The sequence below is a fragment of the Aspergillus aculeatus genome (genome assembly GCF_001890905.1).
Source record: "Aspergillus aculeatus ATCC 16872 unplaced genomic scaffold ASPACscaffold_13, whole genome shotgun sequence".
NCBI lineage: Eukaryota > Fungi > Ascomycota > Eurotiomycetes > Eurotiales > Aspergillaceae > Aspergillus > Aspergillus aculeatus.
Window position 1 is genome coordinate 292,369 of NW_017962988.1, and position 26,619 is coordinate 318,987.

Consider the following 26,619-nt stretch of genomic DNA (forward strand, 5'->3'; position numbering starts at 1 on the left):
AAAAAAAAAAAAGAAAGAAAGAAAAAGAAATAGAAAAGAAAAAAACAGGCAATTTCCAGCCAACTAAGCCGAATTCCCCTTCTGTACCGCTCAACTACACTCCCATTGCCCGAACCCCCTTCCCCGTCCCAGTAGCGCGTCATTCCGATCTTCCAGTTCCAGACGAAAAGAGAGGGAGGTACTGCATCTTCCTCCCAAGCTCGCCTAACCAATGATCATCGCAACCGGTGGGCAAAACAAAGGAACCGAACCGGTTCAAACCCCATCCTCGTCCTCCCAGACATCGTCATCCTCCCCGTCTCCCGCGGGGCGGGTCCTCAAAGCCCGGTCCACAAAACCGGCCAGGGTCTCCAGAAACCTCCGGGAGCGCGGGACATAATGCGTGCCGGCGAAGCAGTGGGCCGAGGCATTGGCGCACGCCTTCACCAGCCGCCGCGACAGCGCGGGATCGACCATCGTATCCAGAGTGCCGATGACGTGCAGGACCGGGGTGGTGAGCCTGGGCTGATAGATGGACGCGTAGGACGGATGCTCCAGGCGGAAGCCACTGAAGCACACCGCAAATTGGAGGGGGGGATGGGTGGTCTGTTGGTGTTGGGGTAGAGGGAGCAGGACAACCTGATAAGCCTTCTGCAAAGGAGGAAGGGGGGAAGGAGGGAGGGGGGGTGTTGGCACATACGTCAAATGGTAAGTCACACACCGTTCGTTGGCGCTCCAGCAGCGATGCCGTGATGGCCGCCAGGGCGGCACCGGTGGAGAAGCCCATCACGCCGATGAACGGGCCGTGGGTCTCGAGCAGCCGGGCGATGTATTGCAAGGACTGCTCCAGTCCCAGGATCCGGTCCGACTGGTGATCGCCGTAGCCCCAGGCCCACATGTTGTTGTTCTTGCGGTCGCCCAGCGGATTGTCCGGGTTGGCCGGGAGCAGACCGGAGGGGTAGTAGAATTCCACCACCCCGCTTTGCCGCTGCTGCTGCTGCTGCTGCTGCTGCTGCTGTTGCTGCTGCTGTTGCACCGCGCCACGGACAGCTTGCTCGATCGTTTCTTGCAAGAACCGCGTCTTGCAGCGGAAGAACGGTCCGGATTGGCCGTGTCCTGTCCAATAAAGGTATTGACGCGTTAGTCTAGTCGATTTTCACCTGAAGCTTGCTCCCTTCTACCGACTCAATCAAGGGGTGGCTTGCCATGGAGCATCAGAATCCGATGGGTTGGTGTGGTGGGAGTCGAGGGTTGCATGGTTGGGCTCATGATCTTGGTGGCAGCATTCGTGCAGTCTGCTTTCAGGCTGTTGGCGCCTACATTTTAAATACCGAGTCGAATGCTTCATCTTTGCCGGTCATCCTCCGGAAAGATATAACCAGATAGATCTGCGGGGGTCAGATATACCAGTACCTTACTTCATAGTATGGACGAGACGTGGCGTCTGACGTATCACACACCGCGGGCGGCCAACTCGTCATGCCTGACTGAGCCTCACTACCAGGGATTTCGTTGTTGCAGATTGATATTCAGACGCCAGATGCAGACGAGCAGGCTCACGCTTCTAGAATTGATGGTTGGAAGGGGTTTTTGCGTCAGGTTTCACTTCCTAGTGGTTTAGTCAATCAAGTCAACTTACGGATCCGATGATCAGAAGCCAACTGCAATGCACTTCTCCTAAGGGGTAGTTGAAACAGTGCAGTACATGACATGGGAGGTACCAAAGAGCCCATCCAGTGTTGATGTTCGATCAAACCCACCTTTGGCGAATTGCCCTCTGTCTGCCGTCCGGCACTGCTTGTTAACAGATAGCAGCAACACAGTAAAGGAAAGGGGTGGTGGGCAAGCGAAGCCAGTAGAAGGGCTACACCGGTAAGTTACCTAGTAATGCGATCCCAGTACCAATCATGTCCTGCCTATGGTAACTTAGTATTTGCTTCCGCTTCTATTGGAACATAGTGAAAACCCTAACTTCCCCATTTCCGTTGTTCATCACGAAAATCATGGCGGGTGGTCATGAGAGCAGGACAGGGGTCTACACCAAGCCCAATAATCGCTGCGGGAGAGTTGGAGATTATGATAGATAATATGATAGATGCTCATGCAGATCACCGCGCATTGAAGCTACATACTTCACTATAGGTAGCAGTGAAGTCTGGGCGGTGATTGTGGCGATCTGGGAGATCTCCCCCCGGTAGATAGGTACTATGTAGGTAACTTATTATTCAGTACAAGTATCGTAGGAATCCACTCTGGCCAGATGCCTCTTTTCAACGATCTTTTTCCAAGTTCCAGTGCCAGGTGTCACATTTGTGACCCGGTGTTGGAATCCACTGGCCAGTCCGCCGCTAATGATTGACCGGTAACATCTGATCGGTCTGAACACGAGTTCTACTAGCCCCCACTGCTACGGTACTATTCAGGTGATCACTCAATCTCAAGGTTTCGGGGGTAGTTGTATGTATGTACTGAACCAGTACCTCTGATAGTCACGGGATGTTCTGAATATCGCTCCGGGGGCAGTCCGAACGCCCCAAAGAATCACAATCAATCATCGAGCCGTCGATCGCTCCATCTAAGCGTCTCGGCAAGTGACTCTGCAAGTTCCGGAGGGGGAGGTCAAGGACCTTTCAATCGATGAAAGGTACACTCCAATTGGCATGGTGGCCCACTGTACAGTACAGTACAGTAAAGTACAGTACGTTCAGTGTGTGGATAACTTCCGCCTCGGTATCTATACATCAGAGGGCCGCCGTTACCCTATGGGCGCCGGCCACGATTGCTGGTGAGAATTTTACTTGGGCTCTCGGACAGATTTCGTATTGCCAGGTTGTGGGCGACTATCTAAGTTACTACCACCATAGGATCAACTGTTCTAGAACCCCGAGACATTCGGTTCGAGAGTCCGGTACCCCACCACCACCAGAACCGTCGCCGCCATACTCGCCGTCAAAACGAGAAGATAATAATGTAGACCACCGCCCCCATCCACCCATGCGATCCGAGGAGGGAGCCAAACCGGAGTCGCCAGCTGGTTCTTCTCTCGGCTCAGTCGTGCGGCTCCTCTCCGAGCGGCCGGTTCCGTGATCCACGGGGGCCGGGATCGTGCGGAGGCCACCGCAGGCAGTCTCGACCGGGACGTCTTATTGCGGATTTGCGAGAGGAAGGGGATCAGCTCCGTGCCACCCGTGCCTCGCACCGTCTTCTGCTGAGGGGAAGCGGGAAGGGGAGCGACGGAGGAATCCCCTCGCTGCTGCTGCTGCTGCTGCGCATCCGCGCCCGCAATCCGCGACGGGGTGATGATGTAGCGGGCCACCATGCGGAGATGGACATTGCGCATCACGCACATCCCGTCGATGCAGGCGTTGTAGGCGGCCCGGAGCTCCGAGAGAGCGTCGCCTCGCTCCTCCACGAAGGCCCGGATGTTGGCGATCTGTGCGACGTGCTCCAGGAACCGACGGTGCGGGCCCGGCATGTACGCGCGCATGTCGGCGATGAAGCCCGAGTCCCCGGTGGAAGAGCAGGAGGAGGAGGAGGAGGAGGAGGAGGGATGGGCGATGCCCAGGACAAGATCCAGAAACTGGATCAGCGAGCTCTGCGCGTTGCTGCCGCCTGCATACCTCCGGCCAGCTTCCGGGGGGGTTGCCCCGTCCACGTAGACGAGGCCACCGCTACCCAAGGCCTTGCTCCCGGCGAGAAAGGGTCGGATCCGGTGGTAGAAGATCTTGGGGTCACACCGCTCGTGCATGCGATCGACAAGCGAGGTCAGCGCCTCGAGATGCTGGGCAAATCTTTGCAGGGAGCGCGTGACTTGGACGGTGTTGCAGGTGCGCGCAGCGGCGATTGCGTCGAGCATCAACGGGATCACGGGGGCTCCCTGGACCTCGAAGGCTACCGATATGAGGTAGAACCACTGCTCGTCCGCGGTGCCGGTGAATGTGCACGACACGACCAGATCCTCGGGTTGAGGGCACGGTAGACCTTGGACGGGGTGCTGATGGTTCCACAGGCAAAGGCCCGCGTATGTCGCGATCGGGGGTAGCTCCCAGTGGCGACAGACTTTGAGAAGGGGAACGGTGAGCGGAGGAGGGATTCTCTTGCTGGTGGTCAGTTACGCTCGTCAAGGGAAATGGGGAGGATCCCTCGCTATCTTACGTGTTCGGGCTTTTCCTCGCCCCACACATAGCCATTGAGCATGAACGTCAGGCAGACGTACGCTCGCCTCCACTCGGCTGGTGTTTCTAAATAGTCGGTCGAGAGGACGGGGAGATGCCCGATGGTGTGCCGCAGTTTTTTGGCCTGCAACAGTGCATCGAGGTCGCGCACGACTTCCTCCCATTTGGCATAGTATGGATGGCGAAGAGCTGGTGTTTCAAGCGCCAGAAAGCCGTGGCTGGGGGAGATGTCATAGTCGGAGAGAACTGGAACGGGCCGCGTCATGTTGGGGGAGGGGGGGGGGTGAATAGGACAATCTCCGGGCAACATGGAGCTTGATCGAATATTAATATCAGACCAGCATGCTTTAGGTATTATGCGTTCGTCTATCTAACTACCCAGTAACCCTAAGCACTGGGACGCTATCCGGATTCGACGGACCCAAGAGAAGATGGATCGTCGGTTTTATTGAAGTGAAAAAACCTTCCAATGCATAGGGTACCTCGTGCAGACACGGCCCACGGATCGCTATTATTGATTATACCCTTGCATGTTGTCGAGGTCATCCATTTAGCGTGTTGCTAAGAAGAGACTCATCAACGATCATCAAGCAGACTTCCGGGTATTCGACATGATTGATTCTACCACGGAAAAGGTCGCGATCGACTGTTGGTGGCGGCGGCGGCTGCTGCTGCCAGAGACCTCGGCGATAAGTGCAGATTCTGAAGCTAGCCAGGGCTTTATTCTTACGTCAATACCGGTAAGTTAAGTTAACGTAGTTGCTACGACCGGTGAAATTGATTTCTTCAAGGACTTCCGGCAAGTTCGCACCCAGAAACTCACAGTTTGGGGCCCTAGATTCTGAGTACTTTGAAAAATGTTTGCTAAAACAAGACAGATTTCCCCGGTGACTGGGAACCAGAAGGGAAAGAAAAAGGAGAGAGTGTGTGTAATAAGTGGTGTGTTGGTTGTTGTAGTAGATTACACCATTCCACGAGCATACAACAAGACGAAGAAGCTCACCCAGGCAAGATAAACGACCACCACGAGAAGGCAACCGGCCAACAGGATGCGTTTCTGGTGGTGGGACGACTTCACGATCTGGCTGTAGGGCTCGTTGGTGAAACTGACGCGGGCGTACTGCGTGGCCCAGCCCAGCGCGGGCAGGTACTTGCACAGGGCCTCCTCGATGGCCTTGCGGAGGCGGTAGAAGGGCGACCTGACGCCCTCCTGCAGCTCGTGGTAGTTGCCCCGCGATAGGTCGTAAATGGCATGGAGGTCGTGGAGGCGGGCGGCGCTGTAGGCGGCGAAGGCGGGGGCGCGCGCCCCGGCGTGGCGGTCGAGCGTCTCAAACAGCAGGCGCACATCCTCCAGCCCCGCGTTCAGCCCTTGGCCGTAGAACGGCAGGACGGCGTGCGCGGCGTCGCCCACGATCACGACGCTGGCCCCGTAGTGCAGGTGCGAGCATTTGATGTCCATTAGCGGCACATGCGGGTGGGCGGCAAACTGCGCCTGCAGGGAGGCCGGCGCGATCAGCGTCCCCGAGATGCCTGGAAAGTGACGGTCGAAGAAGGCCGGCACGCTGCCGTCGTCGGGGCACTGCGAGAGTCGAGCGAAGCAGGCCGAGGGCGCGAACAGCGAGCAGTTGAAGGAGCCGTCCGACGAGGGGAAGGCGACAAACATCAGGCGCCGGTGGCTCCCGTCTTCGCTGGCCCGCGGCGACCAAAGATGGAGGTGCTGGGGCGACAGGCGGTAATGGCCGGTGCTGGTCGCGGGCATCCGGAATTCACACCACAGCAGGTCTTCGTAGACTTGCTGGTAGCTCATCCGGGTGTATCGCATCAGCTGTTGTCGCGTCTTCGAGTGGATCCCGTCCGCCCCGATCATGAAGTCGAAGCGGACTTCGTGCGGCGAGGCGCTCGGCTCCTCAGTCTGCGTGAACCCAGGGCCTGGGACTCGCTCAAAATATGCTCGGTTCTTGTCGAAGTCCACTCGCATCAATTTGGAATTGAAGAACACGCTGATGTTGGGGACGCTCGCGAGTTCCCTGTTCAGAACCTGGCTCAGCCGCTGGCGATCGGTCGAGTAGATGAACTAGAGCAAAACGAAAAGGAGAACCGTGAGAGCTCGCTCGGGGGCTAATCGGACGAAGGAAGGAATGCGAAGCCTACCCTGCCCAACACGTCGTATGCCTGGGATGATTCCCAGGGTTTGCCGGTCCGAGAGTGACCATGGATCATTCGACCATACAGAGGAATCGTGCAGTCCAGGACGGTCTCCATCAGACCCGCTCGATTCAAGGTCTTGATGGCATGGAGTCCTCGTTCCGAGAGTGCGAGACTGACCGAAGCCCTTGGTTGAGGGTCGGAGTTCGTCGAAAGACATGGGTCTAGATAAATCCATTTTAGGGGATCTATTCCGAGCATTAACAGAATCAGACACTTACTTGGCCGTAGATCGTAGACTTCCACCTGATATCCTCGGCTGGCGGCATAAAGTGCTGCCAGTGATCCCACCGGACCGGCGCCTACGACGACGACTTTCGGCTTGAGATCCATTAACTTATCCTTTGGGTTGCTTTGAAACAGCGTGGTCATGGCTAGGGGTGATGTTGGGCCATGAATCGAGGGGCTTTTAATTCCCGGCCTGACCTAGTCTGATGTATCTCCAGGGTTTCCCCGGATAGATTCACCGCAATTTTCGTCCTGCCGATGCAGATCATGGAATAGTCTAAGGGGCGAATGCGAAGAACTACCTATGCATGCAGGTGACCCCGACCCGGAGCCCTTGCAGTTGTGACACGGCAGTACTGGTTCTTCATGTGCAGGGCAGATGCAGAGTGGCCAAGGATGACAGCTGATATCCGTGAGAGCTATCAGATATACCTACACTTTCAGTCTCCAGGAAGAGAAGCATATTTTGCTACAGTGAACTCAACCCAAATCGGTCCGTTTGTACTGTACACTCTGTAGATGGTCTGAGCCCTAACCTCTAGTGATAGTATCTTTCAGCCCCCTTCCCCGTGACGTCTGCAACTTGAAGAAGAAGGATGTTGTCGTAATCGGTAGATCTTGAGGAAGCACTATCTTAATAACTTCTTCGCTTCGCCATGAACAATGCTTGAATTCTGGTCCCGGAAGCCGCGCTTCAAGCCTAGGACCCGAAAATCGCAGCGACATCTCAAACTTGATTTTGACAGGCCTAATCACAACCACAAACCACAAACAAATCTCTCTCTCTAGATGACCAAGAGAAGAGCCATGACATAGACCGCCCCGAGGAAACTGGTGAATGCTTCGGTCGTCGTCTGCAAGCAGGGGACCGGGATCATGAGTCCGGTTCCCGACCCATTCTGTCCGGGAAGGTGGAATCTGCCAACCTCCTCCGCGGCCGCGAAGGCGAACTGCCCCGGGGGAGGGTAATCTAGGCCCGCGGGCATGGGGGCCATGTATTTGGTCAGAAAGCTCCCCGTGGTGACCACCAGGGTCAGGATGAACTGGGCGATCTGCAGGGCGATCAGGGTGCGTTTCATCACGCGGGGAACACGCACGCGGAGGGATGTAATAGCGTAATACGAATACTACAGAAGCGCAAATAGTCAGTTCATTACACGCCAAGTGCCAACTTGTGGGAGTTGGGCGGTGGAGATGAACGTACTATGACGGTGTGAAACGCGGTGTTGGCCATCATCCCGGCGAGGGAGGCCACCCCCAACCGGCCGACCTCCGCGCATCGGACGGCGACCCAGAGAGCCAGGATCGCCCCGGAGTGATGGAAGACATGCGCGAAGGAGACCTCCTTGCCCTTGGTCAGCGTGATCACGTGGTCGACGAGTTCGACATATTTCGAGAGGTAGAACAGCCAGGTGTAGTAGGCGATGCTGTTGCTGCGGCCGGGATGGTCACGGCTCGGCTGGAACCCGTTGGAATGCCCCCCGTCAACATTGCAGAGGATGTCCACGGCGCGCGAGGCATAGTCGGGGTCGTTGCTGGAGGGCCAGCGCCGTTGCAGGACCCGGAAAGAGGAAAGGAAGATCCAAGCGGAGAAGGCACTTAGGGCGGAGTTGTAGGCAACAATCATAGTCCCGGCCCACCCCCCGGTTGTAGAGATCCAGGGCTTGTGCGAGCGACCTCGGTTTCTGCGGTTCATGTAGAAGACCGCCAAAAGGTAGATTGCAACCGTCATGATCGGGATGGTTTCACCTTGCATTACGCGGCCAAAGGGAGAGTCCATTGTCAGCCGGGAGGTATATGTGGGCGTGCCGGCTTCCACAACGTCTGCAGCCAACTGGAAACGGGGACGAGATCCAGATTTGTCGGCGACGGTAGGAGTCCATCCATAGAACGGCAGCCCAAAATGAACTGCCCCTCCGTGGTTCGGGAATGTACCGTGAAGAGCCATAAGGGATCAGATGGTGATTGTTTTCAATGGAATACAGTCTTACCTGCGCAGCAGACACCACCATACTTAAGTGCTCAACTGATCAGTACCGATCCCAATATCTGGTGGGGGGGAATTTCAGCAGTCTACAAAGTATGAGTGCTGAAAATATGAGGCATGTGACAGGTCCTCTCGTGTACGTAGATATGTTTGTACCGAAGGTTTACAATAAAATGGATGACCCTTACGGGGGAGTCCTACGGAGTAGGGAGTAGAACAACTCGACAGGGTCACAGGCATTGGTCCAAATGCACTCCCGTGACAGTCTAGGATGTCAATGGATTGACAGGGATCGCCAGAAGCATTATTAGTAGGTTGGATATGCATAACGGTATCTGCTGTTGACACATTCCGTGCATAAACCATAAGTCGGCTCCTGCATCAGCTCCCGAAAATCGAGAAACGACCTGTCAGGCAAACCAACAACAGGATTGCACTTTCCCATGAAACCTCCGATGGTAAGGAAATTGTTTCAGCCAATCAAGGAATGCCACCTTCTATCGAAGGTGGAAAAGAGGTGAGTCACCACCGCCAAGGACTTACTTAGGTAGTTGTGAGTAGTTACTAGGTAACACCGATCGTTCATCGAAGGGCGAGGGCTAAGTTTAGTTGCAGAGCACTGTAAACTACACAATACCGGACCTATAAAACGACATATCACAATTGCCCACCCCCTGCCTTCCAACATAAGCCGCCTTTACGTTGATCCCCTTTACCGCAGTCAATCAGAGTACTCCGTAGAGTTTCCAAAACCAGAATTCCCCCCGTTTGGATTGAGCCTGTAGACCTATCCAGCGGGCGATTCGCACAGCCTACAGCGTTCTTTTGGCCTGCCGTACACACCACAGACCCCACAGACCTCCCTTGCTTCCTACAGTGCTACTAGTCTCCCAATTTGCTTGATCAACCTGGCTATGAGGATCGAAACAAGTAGCCGCTTTTCGTGTGACTACCGTAGGAGGTATGTTAGCGCAAGCATCGTAGTTACTGCCCACCATCTTCGTCATCTTCTCGATCATGGGCAATATAATTCCATCTCGATAGCCTTTTGGGGGAGCGGTCCCCCAAATCCTGAAGCAGATTTCGGACAACTGAGAGAGAGAGAATTGCCTGCACGTTTGTTTGCATCATGGCGAATTACTTTGATACGGTGATCCAGAGTCTCAATGGCACCTGGGTGATGGTGAGTCCATTCAGTCATCCAATAAGGCTCAACCTTAGAACACTTTCCTTCCTTCTGACCAGCCCTCTCACTTGCACTGTCCATCCGTGTCTAGGAACGCGCTCTTTCCAGCGAGATAGACCCTCTCCTAAAACTGGTATGTACATTCTAGCTTCCCCGGTACATACATCCGCTAGAAACCCACAGGGGGGGAGGTCCTCTGCCATTGTTGAGAATCTCCTCGGATGCTGACAGACAGAAAAAACAAAAAGCAAGGCATCGGATTTCTAGTCCGTAAGGCGCTCGCGCTGGCCCCCGTCCGCCTCCACATCTCAGCATACGAAGACCATCCCGACGCTCCGACTTCGGGCGGCTCGTCCGTCCTGAAGATCAACTGCGCCCAGGTAATCCCGGGGGGACGCGCGGGGACCACGGAAAGGCGCACCGTGGATTGGACCTGGCAGGACCACTCAGACTACATCTTCGGCGCCGTCAGGCACCGCAGTCGGCTGGTGGGCGGAAGGGTAACAACTTTACTGCATCCGGATGGGCACCACAACCACCACCAGCAACAGGAACAACCAGATTTCGAACTGCAGACAGCATTGCCGGATCGTCGGATCGGAGACTTCCTTGTGGGTGAGATCCTCCCGGATGGGGGTCGTTCGGATGGGTTTGTGGCGGAACCATCATCATCACCATCATCATCACCATCATCATCATCACCATCATCACCATCACCACCACTAAATAGAAACGATTCTTCGACGCCAAAAGGCTGGTGGGTGCATGTGTATGCTAGCAATGAGAGTTCCGGGTGGACGGCAGAGCAGGTAAATTCAGGATCACTTCCTATCATTATCGCTTTGGAGCAGTGGACTGATTTTGGTACCTTTTTGCGCACAAAAATGAAAGATCTGGGGCTTCGAGATCATCGATGGCAAGCGGTACCACACTCGTCGGATCGTTGTGGCTAATCGTGCGGGCAAGTTTGTGTTGGCGAGATTGGTCTACTCTCGGTGCAGCGGGGAGTAGCTGGGGGACATGGATTGTTCAAGTGAATCCTGCTAAGTGGATCAAATCTCCACTGCTGTGCGGAGAGTTATTGGTGTCATATATGATGTAAACTCGATGCCTGGTCAGATCTTGCATTCACTTTTATATATGGTTCAGTCTTCTCCTGCCCTTCAACGTTGTCTCTCCCGTAGCCATGTGTGGAGATGATCATACATCCTCCGTAAAGTGTTTCCCATGAACGACACCTCGCAGAAAGTGACGGTCAAGTGATCTCCTCGCTCAGCTTAGCAGACGGCTCAACAAAAGTAAAGTTCGTTACTGGGAGGCGATGAGAACCGAAGAGTTAATACGAAGAGAAAGGAGTGTGACAACGAACGAATTTATCTAGACACGACGCAAGGGGCGGGTGACCTGGAGAAAGGCCCCAGTCACCCATGACTGACTCCAAGACTCGTTACTGCAGGAGAAACAAAACAGTACTCTCCTTTCCATGGATCGGAGCTCATCTATCAACAACATGGCATCATCCCATCATTCCCCATTCTCCCTCCAAGATACTCTCCCTGTCAATACACGAGTGACCATCTCCCCAATTACAATCTAAACCCCTACCGAAACAAACATTCAAGCCGTAAACGTACTGCGAGCCCGCAGATTGGCGCCATAGAAGAAAAGAACCAACACCCCCAGGATCCCCAGAACGGACAGGCCGGCGAGGATCGAGACTGCTTTCTGGATCCCAATGCTCAGGTACATGGGCCGGGAGAACATCACAAACCCCGCCGCCAGGGTCGAGCGAGCAAAGTCCGCGGCCGCGAACAGCGAGGAGACGTAACGCGGGTAGACGAGGGGGATGTAGCAAAGCAGCGCCTGGAATACCACAAACGTGGCCCCAGAGTAGATTGAAACGCCGATCGTGGGGACAATCCAGTGGACGGACGCCCGGGAGGTCCACGCGTACAGGAAGAGACCCACGGTTACCAGCACGGTGGCGGGGATCGCGGGGATCAGCCGGAGCTCGAGGTTGGAGCTGTCCAGTCCCGTGTGCCAGGTGTATCGAGTATAGTAGTATCCGTACATGGCTGCGGCGATCACGCATCCGACCAACATGCTGGCGTACAGCAGACACGTGGAGTCGGCAGAGAACCCGTAGACATTGGGATAGGTGAGCGGGAAGGCCTCGAAGAACGAGTAATAGATGGCATAGATGAGGGAGGTGTAGAGGGAGCAGAAGGCCATGGCAGGGTCTTTGAGGGTGATTTCCGGTGGCTTGACGAGGGCATCGAGGAACCGGTCTTTCACCATCTGGGTTGGCAGAGCTCTCATTGCTGTCACTTGCATGAGGAATGCTTTGGGCCCTCGCAGCAACCTGTGAGAGCCACTTGCTCGCCGTGCACCGTGTATGGAGAGCGTCTCGGGGTTGGTTTCCGGAAGGAGGAACAGGAGGACCAGAAGCAATGGTGCTGACATGGCGATGATTTCCCAGAATGGCCAGCGCCAATCTTCGTGGACAGCGAACGTGGCAATCAAGGGGCCCAGGGCAGGACCGCAGTTAAAGCCCAACACCCAGAATATGTATGCGATTGGGGCACTTCTTGCACCAAACATATCTTGCAATGTGGCGCCACCAGTAGTGAGGCCTGGACTCCCAAAGAATCCTTGGAGGAAGCGGAATACAAGAATTGCGGGGAAGCTATCCAGCACCCAGATAAGGCTAGAGATGATGACGAACAGTGTGAATGATATGATGTATGGAGGGTTGCGTCCGATTTCTGCAATCTCGCTTACTGGACCAAACACCAGGGGTCCCACGGCATCTATTCGAAGGTTCCATAAACATCATTCACCAAATTTCATGAAGCCAAAGAGGTGGGTGGGCGCCACTTACATCCCACAATGTATATCGCCAACATCAGGGACACCTTCTCTTCCGAGATGCGATACTGGAGCATCATGTATCCATATGATGGGACAACAATAGAGGATCCACAGTACACTACAAATGTGTAGAAACTGCACTCCTTGATATTAACCGGGGTCAAATCCTGCGTCTGTTTGGAGCAGACATGCACTTACCATATAACGAATGTCACCCAGACCTTCCTCGCCATCGGCCAACATTCTGCGGGGGCATATTCCTGCGAGGGCTTGCTGGGGTCGTCCATTGCAAGGATCGTGCTCTCAGGACACTGGTCCTTCTCACGATCCGCGGGACCAGCCATGTTGGTGACTGCCAGCTTTGGTCCAAGCATTTCTCGAGATTATAGTTGAACTTCTTTGCTCGAACTTGTGGGATATGCAATGTGGAGGGATTAAACAAGTCTTGCCTTATATAAGCTGAATGTCCTGATTCACTGGATATGACGTGTACCTTTATAGAGACCCCTTACCTCATACAGGAAGCTTTCTACCTTGTAAGCCACAGCATCTTGGTGTACAAACAAGGCAAAGTGCGTTGCTAGACTCACGCTGCCGCAGACAGTTGCAATCTTAATATCAGAAGATCTACATGTATTGTGTCTCCGTAGTACATACCATAGCCGAAGGTAATTGATTTCCTAGTATAGTAACCAGCGATCGATAGGTAGATCACGCTACTCACCCCACTAAGATGAGAATATATGATATGCAGTCTATGCGTTCGCCCCTTGCAATTCCTGGTGCGCATATAGCTTGATCATGCACACGTCGTGGCAGGTCCGTCTCACCCGCTCAACAGTACAGTCTCACTGCTGTGGCTGAAGTAACGGCTCAACAGGTACATATCTCTTAGATGACGCCAAAGAGGCATATGGCGAGAGGAAGGCTCTATTCAGCAGTGGTCTGAAGTTGAATGATGCTTCTAGCACTACAAGGTAGTGTGCCTCAATTTCAGGACGATATGTGATCTTTAACGCTGCGTTAGTGCTATTTGTTCTCGGGTTTTCAACAGAGACACGAGAACGTTAGCAAAGAGTTTCCCACAGCCAAAATGGGGTCAGAATTCATATCTGTTAGAACGTTCCTGTTATTCCTGGTATCAGCCGCAATAGCGTCAGGTACCACCGTGATTTGGTCAGCTTGAAGGGGAATTTTTTCGGGGTAATCTTTGGTGACGGCGAAGGACATTGTGGTGGCGGTGGCAGGGGAAAAGGGGGAGGGGCTAGTCGACTGAGAACAACTTGGCTAGCTAAAGGCATACATGAAAGTTTCTCTTGCATCTGCTTTTGTTTTGTTGCAGCTGTTGCGGTGGCAGTTGTCGGAGGTTCTCATAGAAAGACCTCGGGGGGAAGTGCCCCTTACTTTCATTCTTGCATCCTGTCGAACGAGGACACCCTCTGAGCATCTATTTGAAGGCGTTTGTTACCGAGCAGGCTTTTCTTTGTCTTTCTTTTATTTTTTTTTTTTTTTTTTTTTTTTTTTTTCTTTTTGGCGGACATGGTCGGAGCTCATGGTGTTTCGAGGAAAAGCGACCTGCGCGTTGACGGACATCATGAGGTTTGTTTTTTCCTCACTTGATGTGAGCTTTCCCAGAGATGATGATCTTCAGTCGCTAGCTCACTGCATTAAGTTCAAATCTTTAGGTAGGTGCTTGCTTTGCTGCGGTCACGATGGCATAAAGCAGACTGAGTCGTCAACAGGAAGGCAAAACCGATGATGAGAACAACAGATTGAGCGCCTGATCTGAGTATACTATGCCATATGCACCACCACCACCACCACCACCACCACCACCACAGTGACAGGTTTTCTGTTGAGTGTGGGAGCAAAATACGCCCACAGCTGCTGCCCGCAACACAATGAGATGCTATGAAATCAGCACCTCCCGTACTTATGAGCTTCTTCAAGTAGGAAGATGCAGGATGCAAGTGCGAAGTGTATCGCAACACCATTCCAGAAATCCTTCTTCCGAGAAAAAGACTTGATGATAGACGATGAACATAACATCAACTCTCAAATGGTGATCAAAATTGCACCTTCATTCGGGTCCTCCCCCCCAAATCCATCTCCTTATACAAACCCAGTCTTATATCTTGTAGGGAGGGGCGTGCTGTCCCTAACCTAGCTACCTGACACGGGCATGATTTGGTATATAGTGTACAGTACAACAGCCGCGGTAGTATTGAGATTGCAGAGCGCCGGGAGCCTGGTGCGACGGTGGGAGTGCAGGTTCTGATCGAGACCCAGTCGCAGCATTCTTTTTGTCTGCTTGCGAAGGGGGAAGGTGTCATGAAGGTGTCATGTCATTTGCGATTCTACTGTGACGCCGGAGGATGGGGCATCCTCATGGCACGGCTGCAGATAGAAGTGATGATGATGCTCTGGCGGTTTCGGGTGGGTTACAGTATATACATGGGAGATCCTCGACTTTGGGAGTCAAGCAGAAACGAGACGGAGTACTTACTTGGTGTAGAGTCCAGGCAAGACTAGCAGCACGGAATACGAGCAAGCTATAACATTTTAACATGTTGCTAATAGGGTCGGACATACTCATATCGAGACACGGATTAGGGTAAATATAGATGTAAAGTATATGAACAAGAATGAGAATAGAAATGGACCCTGAAATCACCACGCTGTGTCCATATGCTTTGCTTTTCCGGTTCCGCGTTATCCTGAAGCCAAGCCCAACGCCATATTGTGAGACACGTATGCACGCCAAAGAGATAAGGACTCGTGAGAAGGAGAAATGTCAAGGTATGTAGAGGCTAGGTAGGCGGGGTGAAGAAGGATGAAAGAGGGGGTGGGAAAGTAGTGGGGCACCAGAGGTGCCTGGGGTATCTCAAGCAAGAAAGTAAAGCAGAACACTTTCATCATCAAGAAAGGCTCACAAAACTCCGCCGGGTAGATTGATTTGAGCTTGTCGCCCTTCGAAACCAGCACTATTCGGCGCTGACCCGCTACCGGTGGGATACATGTTGTTCTCCTGTGGATGGACTTGTTTCCGCAGCATGAACATCGGCTTCCGTCCTTCGTTCTGAAGTTGCTTGAACAAGATCAACGGCCTCTCCTCTAGCCCGAGACATCGTTCCTGGTCACCATAGACAATATACAGTGCGTATTGCTTCCAGTCCGCGTTGATATTGTACTTCTTCAAAGCGGCGGGGAGGACTTTATGGCAGGGGTCATCCAACGATACTCGGAAAGACTTGAAGATCTCCACGCTCGGGGGATCCCCAGTTGCTCGAGAGTCTGACCGTGTCGGGATGTCAGGGCGCGTGGCTTGCGTTGGGGTAGGATTTAATCGGTCGGAGCGGGATTGGGTCGGAGGCGTGTCGTCGTGGTGGTTGTGAGAGGCGTGGTTGATACTGGCCGAACTAGGCTGTGAGTAGGCCCGTGAAGCTAGAGTCTGCGTGTGGAGGTTGCCTGGAGAGGTCGGCGACGGGATTCCTGGCGATAACTGGGCCTTTCCGTTCATCATAGCCATGTGGGATGAGTTTGCCGTGGACGGATCCAAGCCACCGCCGTCCCCATACATGCGTCCTTCGTGGATGGAAGGTGGGATATAAGTGGGTGAGCTGGTTTTGGGGGTATTCCCGCCGGTGTGTCCTCTCTTAGAGAATGTTCTCGAGAGAATCGACCCCGAGCGATCCAAGAGCGTGATTCCAGAGGGCGAAGTCAGATTCGGGGGCTCGTGATAGGTTTCTGTGCCAGGTGCGGGGACCGCCGATGGGGGTGGCAGCGGTTGCGATCGATCCTTGGCCATCTTGAAGACGGGTAGGAGTTCCTCTCGCAACCGGCGATAGTCGTCTGCCATGCGCCGCAACTCTGCCTCCACGGTGACTATGCGTTCGTCTCGCAATCGGATGGACTGAATCAAACGAGCGACATCGTCTTGAGTGGCACCTTCGTTCATACTTTGGTCGGCAGCTATGCAATCGAACGTCAGCGTACTATTCCAGTAGCCAGTCGAGGAACACACGTACAGAGTGGAATGTAATGATCGGCGTCCAGCGGAATGTCTTGCTTAACCTTGGTCTCGTACACACTCTTGAGGATGGTCAAGCGGTGCCCCACACTAGCGATACCCATCTCTTTCAATTCGTCATGTTTGAGTGCGATAAGCGCTTCGCCAACGATTTCGTTCTCTGTAGAACCCAAGAGTCAGCACGGATGATAAACCTTGGCCGCGCCGAGGAATATCATCGAAGCGACTCACCTAGAAAAGCCGCGCAGTACTGACGCAGGCCTAAAGCGGCAACAAAATGTGCGCTCTCTTCGGCCGTCCATTCTGTAATAATTGTCTTAGGCGAGCGAGGGTTATCGTCGAAATTGGCCAGGGTGGTCGGGGTATGTTCGGCGGAGGGAAACTCGGACTCGGAGGGGGAGGCTTCCGAGTCAGTGGCTAGGTGAGGGGAGGTGATGACACTGCGTTCGTACTCGTCGTCTGCATCGGAGTCGGCGTGGTAGGAGGTGTGGAGAGACATGGTGGATAAGGATCAATGACCGGCAACGACGCCCAGCACGAAGAGGGAGGGGATGGACGTCGGACCGGTTGGGGGGGTGAATGAGACGGCGCCGGTGTAGCACGGGCGAAGTTAGGATGGAGGGAGCACGATCGAAAGGTATCAGACTGTCTTGGATGGATTCTGGGCGAACAATGGAGGCACTCTCAATAGCGCCGGTGATGAGTTTCAGGATTCGAGGTTCCGGGTCGGAAAGCGGCTCGTGTCAGATACGGCGGGGGTGGTTGGAGATGGCTGGGATGAGATGTGGGGGATAGACAGGAGACAGCCGTTGACGACAGTAGAAGTCAGAACTTCAAGGCGAAAGAGGAATACGGCGAGTGGTGGATGATGGCCGTAATTGCGAGGGTGGAGTGGAGTTCCTGAGGCCAACAAGGCTAATAATCACAGGCATGCAGCCAGAGCGGGGAAGCTGGGGGGGAAGAGGGAAGGATGAGGAGATCGGAAATGTGATGACGGCCACGGTGGAGGTAATGAAGGTGGAAGAGAACGAGGATGGTAGAGAGAGAGAAGAGAAATTTCTCTATGGTACTGAACAAATAATAAAAAGGAAGCAGAAGAAGAAGAGAAGGAGGAAGAAGCAGGTAAGTTGAAAGTGAGAGGAGGAGCAGCAGCAGCAGCAGCAGCAGCAGCAGCAGCAAGCAGCAAGCAGCGAGGCAGCTGGTTGGGCGCGGAGTAGCGAACGAACCGCCGAAAGGGAAAAAGAGGCGCTTCGATGCTTGGATCGCCGCACGTGATCTCCCGCGGTCTGGACCACTGACTTGGGAGGGAACACTTATAAGTTATCTCTATCTATCCTATCCTCCACCTGCTCCATCGCACACTCGCACACAACATGCAATCGAAGCACTGAGGATATCCCCACTGGGGCAATATCACCGTTATCCCTCCCCTGAAAAAAAACCACTCATTAGTCTATAGTCTATCCTCTATCATCTCCATCCCAAGACGATCCATACTAATAGGATCCATGATCACTTCCCCCTTTCCCGAGTTCATCCACCACTTCCACTACTACCACCACCACCACATCCAAGCTCAACTATCCCGTATCAACCCCCAATATTCCGATTTCGATATAGAATTAGTGTCGGCGCCAAGCCCACAAATGTCTCTTCTCCCCTGGATTATGGGGGAGACTAGCGAGGGAACTATTTCGATCCCAAGTTCGGACTAACCGAGGGAAAAGAGCCGAAAGCTCCTCCCACGATATTGTGCTGCTGCCATGTCAAAAATCCAATAGTGCCGGAGCCTTGACGTTTTTGGGGAACTGGGGCCTTTCGCTCTCCGCCGCCGTCATCGTGCCATGGCTTTTTTTCTGACTTATTTTTGACTATTCTTCTCGCACTCTTTTTTAAGTTATTAACGCGCGCCCTCATTAACTGACTGAATTATTGGCGACTATGGATTCTGGCCATGTTGGCCAATGGTGATGTTTTGTCGGGCTGGGATGTCTTTGCCAGCCCTATATCAACCGGAAACGATCTTAATAGGTAAATAGAAAAACCCCCCCTTTTCTGGGTCGGGAGTCTGAGGACCTCGGAGTCGAGTTGAAGTCAATGTCTTTGATGGAGGGGCCGAGGGAAATAAACTCCTTCTAGAAGATACGATCTGGCCGTGGTCGAGGTCTGCGCTGCTCGTATTGATTATCATCCTCTAAGACAAGATTGTGGTAAATTGAATGTGATTGTCTCTGTAATCGTCTACAAATGCCCGGCTACATTCGGGCCATCACCACGCTGCAGCATCTACAACTCCAGTGAACTAGTCACAGAGACCAAGTTCAGGCAGAAACATTGTACTGAAGTACCTACCGTAGCCTCCACGCAAGGTGAGAAAAATTTGTCTTTTCTTTGCCCTTCACAGAATATCAATTCCGGATCTATGCGTACTAGGTTACTATACCAGCCCGGATGGGTCAACGTCAACGTCAATGTCAACGGTCACTGCACTAAAGCACCCCGACTAGGCTCCATAGTACACTTTCGCACCGACAGGGGTGGAAAAGCCAACCCATTGGATCTCCACATTAATCTACTCATCCTCCGTCGAGTTCCCTGACATTTTGAGTACTCAGTAAGTACTGACATCCGAGAAAAGCCCATTCAACGGTCTCCATGCCGAGCAAATCCCTCCCTCCACTGCTGTCTTCGGAAACAGACCCATTCCCCCGACCGGAACATATTGCATCAATCTCCTGTGGATATCTGCACGGCACTGTATGCACTTAATACAGCACATACACCTTGCCACCAAAGATCAGCCTTTATCTACCACCTTTTGGCAAGCCGAGCAAGGGAGGCTTCGGATGGAGGTCGAACAAGCGTCTAAACCGACATTACACGAACATGTGGTGGCCTGCTCCCTCCCTCCCAGCCATCGCGGCACGCTGCCTCGGAGCCCCGATTAAATCGTCTGGCGGCTTCGAGCATGGAATACCACGGACCGGTGTTATCGATAGGTAAGGTTTTCCTGGGCATAGTGGAGCCAGCCCTCTCCTGCAAGCCGGCGACTGTAGTACGTAAGGTCGAGTTCAAGGTTGTACTTAGTATCTCCGGCGCAATGATTGCATCGTGGTCTTGGTGCCCCCCAACCGGCGGCTGGGCGCTACCGGGGGGCAATGGCAACGATGTGCTATTATTATCGCGGTACCCTGATTGAAGCCTTGGGCAGGGTATGTCCGGGCTGGGTTGTGCGTGGACTGATGCAGGGTTATATTGTCAATCTGTGAATGAGTTTGCAATGCTGTGTGTTGAGACTGTAACTTCGAGACAGCTTGAAGTGGGTTGTAACACCCGGGACAATCAACAATGACAATAAGGATGTACAACAATTACTGGCGGTTTATATATTCTGATCACAGTCACTAATTCACAAAGCACTCGAGTAAGCAACTGGGTCAAGTTATTTCCAGCTGCTATCAAGAAGTCTACATTGAGCAACACATTCATACTCCTAATCCTTCGCACTATTCTTACCAGGTTGCATCGCGCCTGGTTTTAACTGAAAAGTACCATATAAGTAAAGACACAAGCGCCGGGACTGATACGTCCATCGGCGGGTAGAGGATCTGATCTGACTGATTGACGGCTTATCCGCTCCGGACTGGAGCCAGCCCAGCGCATCCAGCTCCTCCGCCGCCCGCAGCAGCCCGCAGCGCAATTTCCCCTCCGACCTGACCTCAACCCGTTTGTACAAGTACTGTTGTACATAGTACAGCACACGACCCCTCAACCCATTACCAAGACACACATACCCTTCTGCAACAAATAATCCACCTTAGCAACAAACCCACCACCTTCAAAAGACGATAACCCTGAACTCCTCCCTCGAAACACGCCACCACCACCCACACCAACAAAACCCCCCCTCTCCCCCACAATCTGCAGCACTGTACAACCCCAATCTCAACCGCAACATCCAAACTCCAGCACCGGAACAATGACAACCAACCCCCGCCCCTCCCCACCCACCACCCAAACCGACCTCGAAACCGACCTGCTAACGCACCTCCTCACCACCCCGGCCCTCGACGACCTCCACAGCACGCTCCTCGCCGCCCTTCAACGCACGGGGTGGACCGAGAAGATCCGGCGCCTAGCCCAGGAGCTGCTCCGCGGGGGACGGTGCGAGCGGTTCGACGAGGTCATCGAAGCGGTGGTCGCCTCCGCCGAGGGGCGACGCCATCCGTCCCTCCTTGCCGCGACCAGCAAGAACAACGGTGCAACCATTAAAGACGAAGATGACGACGGCGACGACGCCCACGCGAACGGGAAGAAGAGCAGCAGCAACAACAACGGCGGCAATGCAAACAACGGCGGCAATGCAAACAACGCCGCGTATTTCGAGACGGTGGATGTTCGGATCCCCTCGGCGGTCGTCGAGCAGGGCGTGCGCGCAATCAAGGAGGTTCTGCGCGAGGTGGTGGTGCTCGAGGGGGATGGGGATGGGGTCGGGGATTCTTCTTCGTCTGCGGCGGCCGGGGATGGTGGGGATAAGGACAAGGAACACACCACCACCACGACCACGAAAACGCCAGGGCAGAAGGATCGCGTGAAGGGGGTGAAGTATGGGGAGAGTAATGGGTCCGGGGCCAGTGGGAGTCCCGTTAAGAAAGGGGAGAAGAAGATGAAGCTTAAGCAGGGGAAATGAAGGGGTCTACGGGCTTCTTTCTCTTCTGTCTGTCTTATTTTTTGATAAAAGGCGGGAGTTGGTGTTGGTGGACATTCGTCTGGCGTTTGGATGGTTTTCGGATGGGGACCTACCTCTCCCCCGGTGTTAACAGGGTCGGCATTGCATTTTCTAGATACCAAATTTTATTACTTCGTTCCACATCTAACGGAATCAATCATCGTAGCAACTTCTTGGCTATTAAATGGATCAGAACTATCTTAGCACCCAGAATAATAAGAAATGGCCACAAAAGTACTTGTCAACCAACGTGATTTAGTCGAGGCTCACCCCGCTGATCTAACTAACTGCGCATAGGAAACAAAGCATGAAAAGATACAGTTTAGTCGTAGAGGCTGTCATCGTTGCCGGCTTCGCCAAAAGTGTTGTTATCCGCCACCTCACCCGAGGAAGGGAAGCGGAAGAAGGTGCTGCCGCCAGAGTTCTTCAAGCTCTGCGCGAAAGCCTCGTAGCGGCGAATCTCCACATCGCTAACCGACTTTCTGGCCGACTTCATCGCCTCCTCGAAGTGGGCACGGGTCAGCTCCGGCACGGGGTCCTCCTCCTCAAGCTCCTCATCCTCCATCTTGACGTCCTCACCCTGGGCCTCGCGCTGCTTCTGGCGGTCGATGTCGGCGCTGATCGACTGCTTGATGGCAAGCTTGACAGCACGCTGAGTAACGAAGCCAAGATCGGCACCGGAGAAGCCGTGGGTCTTGCTGGCAATGAAGGAGATGTCGACATCAGGAGCAACGGGCGTCTTGCGCAGCTGGGCCTTGAGAATGCTCTCACGGGAGGCCTGGTCGGGCAGGGGAACGTAGACCAGAGTGTCCAGACGACCCGGACGGACCAGGGCAGCGTCCAGCTGCTCGGGTCTATTCGTAGCACCGATGACGAAGACGTTCTTCTTGGAGGTCATACCATCCATTTCTGGGACGAGTCAGCTAGGAACTATAGAAGCATAGGCGAAATAACTTACCGGTCAGGAGCTGGTTAACCACACGGTCGGAAGCACCACCAGCATCGCCGACGGAACCACCACGGGACTTGGCAATGGAATCCAACTCATCGAGGAAGACGACGCAAGGGGCGGCGGCACGAGCCTTGTCGAAGATGTCCCGGATGTTGCTCTCAGACTCACCGAACCACATGCTCAGCAACTCAGGACCCTTGACGGAGATGAAGTTGGCAGCGCACTCATTGGCCACAGCCTTGGCCAGCATGGTCTTACCAGTACCAGGGGGACCGTAGAACAGCACACCGCGGGAAGGAGAAAGACCGAACTTCTGGAACTTCTCGGGGTGGTCGACAGGGTACTGGACGCTCTCGATGAGCTCGCGCTTGACCTCCTCGAGACCACCAATGTCCTCCCAACGGACGTTGGGGACCTCGACGACGGCAACCTCGCGCAGAGCGGAGGGGTTGGAGACACCAAGGGCGTAACGAAAGTTCTCCATGGTGACACCAAGAGAGTCAAGAACCTCAGCGTCAATGGTATCCTCATCCAAGTCAATCAGGTCCATCTTCTCACGGATCTGCTGCATGGCGGCCTCAGAGCAGAGCGAAGCAAGATCGGAACCGACGTAACCGTGGGTCTCGGCAGCGATCGTCTCCAAGTCGACATCATCACCCAGCTTCATGTTCTTGGTGTGGATCGACAGAATCTCGAGACGGCCGGTAGGGTCGGGGATGCCAATGTCAACCTCACGATCGAAACGACCGAAACGACGAAGGGCAGGGTCGATGGAGTTGGGGCGGTTGGTGGCGGCCATAACAACGACGTTCGAGCGGGCCTTCATACCGTCCATGAGGGTGAGGAGCTGGGAGACAACACGGCGCTCGACTTCTCCGTTGGTCTTCTCACGCTTGGGGGCGATGGAATCAATTTCATCGATAAAGATGATGGCGGGGGAGTTCTTCTCGGCTTCCTCGAAAGCCTTACGCAGGTTCGACTCGGACTCACCAGCCATCTTGGACATAATCTCGGGACCGTTGATCAGGAAGAAGAAGGCACCGGTCTCGTTGGCAACAGCACGAGCCATTAGAGTCTTACCAGTACCGGGAGGACCGTACATCAGGATACCACGAGGGGGCTTGATACCGATGGACTTGAAGAGCTGGGGGTGACGCAGGGGCAATTCAACCAACTCGCGGATCTGAGCCATCTGCTTGCGGCAGCCACCAATGTCATCGTAACCGACCTCGTTGAGGTTGCCCTCCTCGTCTTCACGCTGGATGGGCTCGCCCTCGCAGTGGATGATCGTGTCCTGGGCCACAATACCGTACTCTGGGGGATCGACCTCAACAACCTTGAACTCCACCTGTCTCATACCTCCTCGTACTGTAAACAGATCTCCCTGTCGGACGGGTCTGTAGGCTTCGCGGAAGTAGGGGGCAAGGTAGACGTCGAAGAGGGAGCCGGTCAGGCCCTCAACGGTGTCGGCAATAGGAAGGACGGCAATACGCTTGGCCTAAAACACAAAGAAGCCGCGGTTAGCCACCAACCACCGCCTGCTCTCGTTGGGCTGGACTCACATATTTGATGTCGGGGCAAGGGTGGACGGTGATCATGTCGCCGTGCTTGACACGGAGGTTGTGTCTGACGACACGATTGATGCGAGCGCTGCCGTCATCGAGATCATCATCCGCCAAGACAATCAGAACCGTGTCCTTGCGCTTCTTGCCCTTGACAAGGACGGTATCACCGCGGAAGAGCTGGAGCGTCTCCATCGTGTTGTTGGAGAGGGCAATGACGGAGTTGTCATCGTTGACGGCATCGGTAACACTATTGACACACACACGTCAGTATCCCAGCAGCCCCCGCTCCACAGAACAAATGACGCAGGCAAACTCACATCAAAGAGTTGGGCTTCTTCTTCTTCTTGAGGATAGCGGTCGAGGTGTCGAGCTCCTAACAACGAGAACAAGTCAATATCACCAACAAGGTCCCTGCGGAGTCTGAAGGCAAAGTCTTTACCTCTTTCTTCTCGGCGCCCGAGGGGTCACTATGGTGTATTAGCATGCGGGGCAAGACTGGAAATCTTGATGGATGGGGCCTACTTGAGGTTGACCCTCTTCTTCTCGTGAGTGTGGTCTGGCTCTGCGCTCATCGTGATGGAGTGTGAAGAAAGGCGCGTAAAGCAACGTAGTCACTGGGAAAGGTAGCAAGGACTGTTGCCGTACCGGATTAGGCGAACTCGGTAACAGGCACGGAGGAAAAGTGAAGATAAGGAAAGGAAGAAAGAGATCCCAGCAGACAGCAGGAAACGTCTGAGAGATGGCGCAATTTGGGGGGAGAGATGCAAAAGTGATAGAGCAGAATAGGTGGGTGAGTGGGTGGGTGGAGAGAGGGAGATGGGAAGTGAGATTGAGTGTAGGTTGGCAGAAGAGCTCCGGGTTGTTAAGAGGTGACGATAGCGCCAGGGCCTGTTCGGGAACTGATTGATGACTTAAGCTGTTTGCAGAGATTCCTGAGCCACCCACCCACCCAAATACCCACCGCCTACCGCCTGCCGCCACCGCCTCGGGGGAAGAAGAACCGCATGGAAGCCGGTCGTATCCACAATGATCATCAGCCTCTGGCCCTTCTTTGCTTTGGGTGCTTGATAAGCCCGGGGAAGCTCTTCGAACTAGCGATCTGATGACTGGCTAGTGTTTGAAGCGGTCGATCTGGTCTTTTCTGTTGGCTTTGACATTCAGAGGTGCCAATCGAGCTGCTGTGCTGATGCCTCAGGCATGACGCGATGTATCGTGCCGTGGCCTTAGGCATCATGGGCGATCTATCACATCAAGATATTCTGGTCAACCAGCTTAACAAGTCGATCGTTCCATTTTGTGGCAAAGCAAGAACAGTCCACTTCGCTGGTTACTTAATCTGACTCTTCGACATGTGGTTCTCACGTTTTTCTCACATTTATCGGAGGATATCATGGCGAAAGAGTGTTCAGTGTTCATAGTAACTCTGCTGATGCCTTCGCTCTCAGTAAGTTAGCAAAAGAACAAGATATGAAACGAATCAACCACAAGGAAGAACAAAATCATAGCTAACAGACTCACCAGCCCTACAATGCGGCCTTATGGCTGTTTTACCAGTTCAGTGTGTACCAAAGTCACGTGGTCTGGTGAATGTACTAGCCCAGCGCCCCAGTATAGCATCAAGGAAGACTTCACCAGCGCACGCACGCAGTGAGAGCGCTGCCTACAGCCATGCGGGTCTACCTCACACTCGCCGACTAAGCGACGACATCATAGCTCCTCATGATGTCGCATTCAGTAACACGATGGCACCCCATCCTCCACCTTCACATCCTCACCTTCCTTCTCCCCACCGACTATCCCCAGTACCTTTGTATCTCTATCCCTTTTTTTGAAAACCTGTTCCTGTGCGTGAAAGACCCAAGATGAGCAGCCGTCCTAGCGCTGTCAACCGCCGCCCTAGCACCGCCCACAACATGGAGTGCTTCCATTGGTACCCCGACAACTACAAGGTCGCGTACCAGAACCAGCTCAACCTGACCCAGCTGCACCAGCTCCTGGCGGACGAGGACCAGCGCGTCATCTTCGTCTACGGCTGTCTCAAGCTTCCCACCGTCCTGCGCGCCTATCGTGACCAACCGGACAGTCTGCAGTTTGCCCGTAGGATGCAGCCGGCCCGGGCGGTGGGGTACAGGCTGTACGAGCGGACTCCCAACGGCGCTCCGTTCATGGTGTTCACCGGACAGGACCACGATGTCGTCGAAGGCATGGTCGTGTTCGCGATTGACCACGAGGACGCCATCACCATGATGCACGGTGAGAGCGGCGGGATGGACGCCTGTCTGATCGAAATCGAGGCGGTCATCATTGAGGACGGCTCCGGCCTGGCCGATCGCTGGGTCGAGGTGACCTACGCTCTGAACGTGCACGCCCTGGTCTGGAACCGCAGTCTGGAGGGGATGCACTGGAAGGGGGTCACCGATTGGGCCGTCGACCTGTTTCTGCGCTCCGAGCATTATGACAAGTTCGTAAGTCTATCGCTGACTTTTCCTTTGGTGCGAAATCCTCTAATATCATATGGCCACAGAGACGTCCCGGCGAGCTCGTGTCGGAGGAAACCATCGACCCAGTGTTCCGCCTCTAAGCTCTAACTTTCAGCTCTGGCTTTCGAGTGTCGCGGAATCAGGTACAACTTGATTCGATGCGTGCATGGCTACTAGGTCTGAGACGTAGGCCTTTCGAGACAACCTCCGCATCTCTTATCTGACATTTTTA

At 54.0% G+C, this 26,619-nt stretch overlaps 10 protein-coding genes across 10 annotated transcripts; 3 read left to right on the forward strand and 7 right to left on the reverse strand.

The window, feature by feature from the left end:
* Window positions 1–38: 38 nt before the first annotated feature.
* On the reverse strand, window positions 39–1,290 carry ASPACDRAFT_1890111 (alpha/beta hydrolase). The gene is made up of 3 exons (XM_020198559.1): window positions 1,185–1,290; window positions 680–1,095; window positions 39–585 (listed from the first exon to the last, which is right to left on the reverse strand). Exons 1-3 carry the CDS (start codon window positions 1,246–1,248, stop codon window positions 256–258), a joined length of 810 nt encoding a protein of 269 aa, XP_020053817.1. The 5' UTR covers window positions 1,249–1,290; the 3' UTR covers window positions 39–255.
* A 1,489-nt stretch (window positions 1,291–2,779) lies between these two features.
* ASPACDRAFT_123372 (indoleamine 2,3-dioxygenase) lies at window positions 2,780–4,425 on the reverse strand. Its single transcript, XM_020196621.1, has 2 exons — window positions 4,135–4,425; window positions 2,780–4,075 (listed from the first exon to the last, which is right to left on the reverse strand). Exons 1-2 carry the CDS (start codon window positions 4,417–4,419, stop codon window positions 2,855–2,857), a joined length of 1,506 nt encoding a protein of 501 aa, XP_020053818.1. The 5' UTR covers window positions 4,420–4,425; the 3' UTR covers window positions 2,780–2,854.
* A 527-nt stretch (window positions 4,426–4,952) lies between these two features.
* Window positions 4,953–6,714, reverse strand: ASPACDRAFT_1904258 (FAD-dependent oxidoreductase). The gene is made up of 3 exons (XM_020198802.1): window positions 6,581–6,714; window positions 6,306–6,523; window positions 4,953–6,228 (listed from the first exon to the last, which is right to left on the reverse strand). The coding sequence occupies exons 1-3, from the start codon at window positions 6,690–6,692 to the stop codon at window positions 5,116–5,118; spliced, it is 1,443 nt and encodes a 480-aa protein (XP_020053819.1). The 5' UTR covers window positions 6,693–6,714; the 3' UTR covers window positions 4,953–5,115.
* A 374-nt stretch (window positions 6,715–7,088) lies between these two features.
* On the reverse strand, window positions 7,089–8,457 carry ASPACDRAFT_80375 (uncharacterized protein). Its single transcript, XM_020205631.1, has 2 exons — window positions 7,792–8,457; window positions 7,089–7,714 (listed from the first exon to the last, which is right to left on the reverse strand). Exons 1-2 carry the CDS (start codon window positions 8,365–8,367, stop codon window positions 7,373–7,375), a joined length of 918 nt encoding a protein of 305 aa, XP_020053820.1. The 5' UTR covers window positions 8,368–8,457; the 3' UTR covers window positions 7,089–7,372.
* Window positions 8,458–9,563: 1,106 nt separating this feature from the next.
* ASPACDRAFT_123375 (uncharacterized protein) lies at window positions 9,564–10,956 on the forward strand. The gene is made up of 4 exons (XM_020196622.1): window positions 9,564–9,757; window positions 9,852–9,893; window positions 10,009–10,569; window positions 10,652–10,956. Exons 1-4 carry the CDS (start codon window positions 9,704–9,706, stop codon window positions 10,769–10,771), a joined length of 777 nt encoding a protein of 258 aa, XP_020053821.1. The 5' UTR covers window positions 9,564–9,703; the 3' UTR covers window positions 10,772–10,956.
* A 155-nt stretch (window positions 10,957–11,111) lies between these two features.
* On the reverse strand, window positions 11,112–13,019 carry ASPACDRAFT_123378 (uncharacterized protein). The gene is made up of 3 exons (XM_020196623.1): window positions 12,830–13,019; window positions 12,642–12,766; window positions 11,112–12,570 (listed from the first exon to the last, which is right to left on the reverse strand). Exons 1-3 carry the CDS (start codon window positions 12,973–12,975, stop codon window positions 11,378–11,380), a joined length of 1,464 nt encoding a protein of 487 aa, XP_020053822.1. The 5' UTR covers window positions 12,976–13,019; the 3' UTR covers window positions 11,112–11,377.
* Window positions 13,020–15,149: 2,130 nt separating this feature from the next.
* Window positions 15,150–17,420, reverse strand: ASPACDRAFT_123379 (adaptor protein STE50). The gene is made up of 3 exons (XM_020196624.1): window positions 16,893–17,420; window positions 16,660–16,821; window positions 15,150–16,603 (listed from the first exon to the last, which is right to left on the reverse strand). The coding sequence occupies exons 1-3, from the start codon at window positions 17,158–17,160 to the stop codon at window positions 15,561–15,563; spliced, it is 1,473 nt and encodes a 490-aa protein (XP_020053823.1). The 5' UTR covers window positions 17,161–17,420; the 3' UTR covers window positions 15,150–15,560.
* A 3,220-nt stretch (window positions 17,421–20,640) lies between these two features.
* Window positions 20,641–21,351, forward strand: ASPACDRAFT_45577 (uncharacterized protein; the record flags this gene model as incomplete). The annotated part of the gene is made up of 1 exon (XM_020201629.1): window positions 20,641–21,351. The coding sequence occupies one exon, from the start codon at window positions 20,641–20,643 to the stop codon at window positions 21,349–21,351; it is 711 nt and encodes a 236-aa protein (XP_020053824.1).
* A 191-nt stretch (window positions 21,352–21,542) lies between these two features.
* On the reverse strand, window positions 21,543–24,688 carry cdc48 (AAA family ATPase CDC48). Its single transcript, XM_020205632.1, has 6 exons — window positions 24,430–24,688; window positions 24,347–24,374; window positions 24,225–24,280; window positions 23,905–24,154; window positions 22,349–23,840; window positions 21,543–22,299 (listed from the first exon to the last, which is right to left on the reverse strand). The coding sequence occupies exons 1-6, from the start codon at window positions 24,477–24,479 to the stop codon at window positions 21,713–21,715; spliced, it is 2,463 nt and encodes an 820-aa protein (XP_020053825.1). The 5' UTR covers window positions 24,480–24,688; the 3' UTR covers window positions 21,543–21,712.
* Window positions 24,689–25,769: 1,081 nt separating this feature from the next.
* On the forward strand, window positions 25,770–26,488 carry ASPACDRAFT_45579 (gamma-glutamylcyclotransferase family protein; the record flags this gene model as incomplete). Its single annotated transcript, XM_020201630.1, has 2 exons — window positions 25,770–26,372; window positions 26,432–26,488. The coding sequence occupies 2 exons, from the start codon at window positions 25,770–25,772 to the stop codon at window positions 26,486–26,488; spliced, it is 660 nt and encodes a 219-aa protein (XP_020053826.1).
* Between the last annotated feature and the right edge of the window lie 131 nt (window positions 26,489–26,619).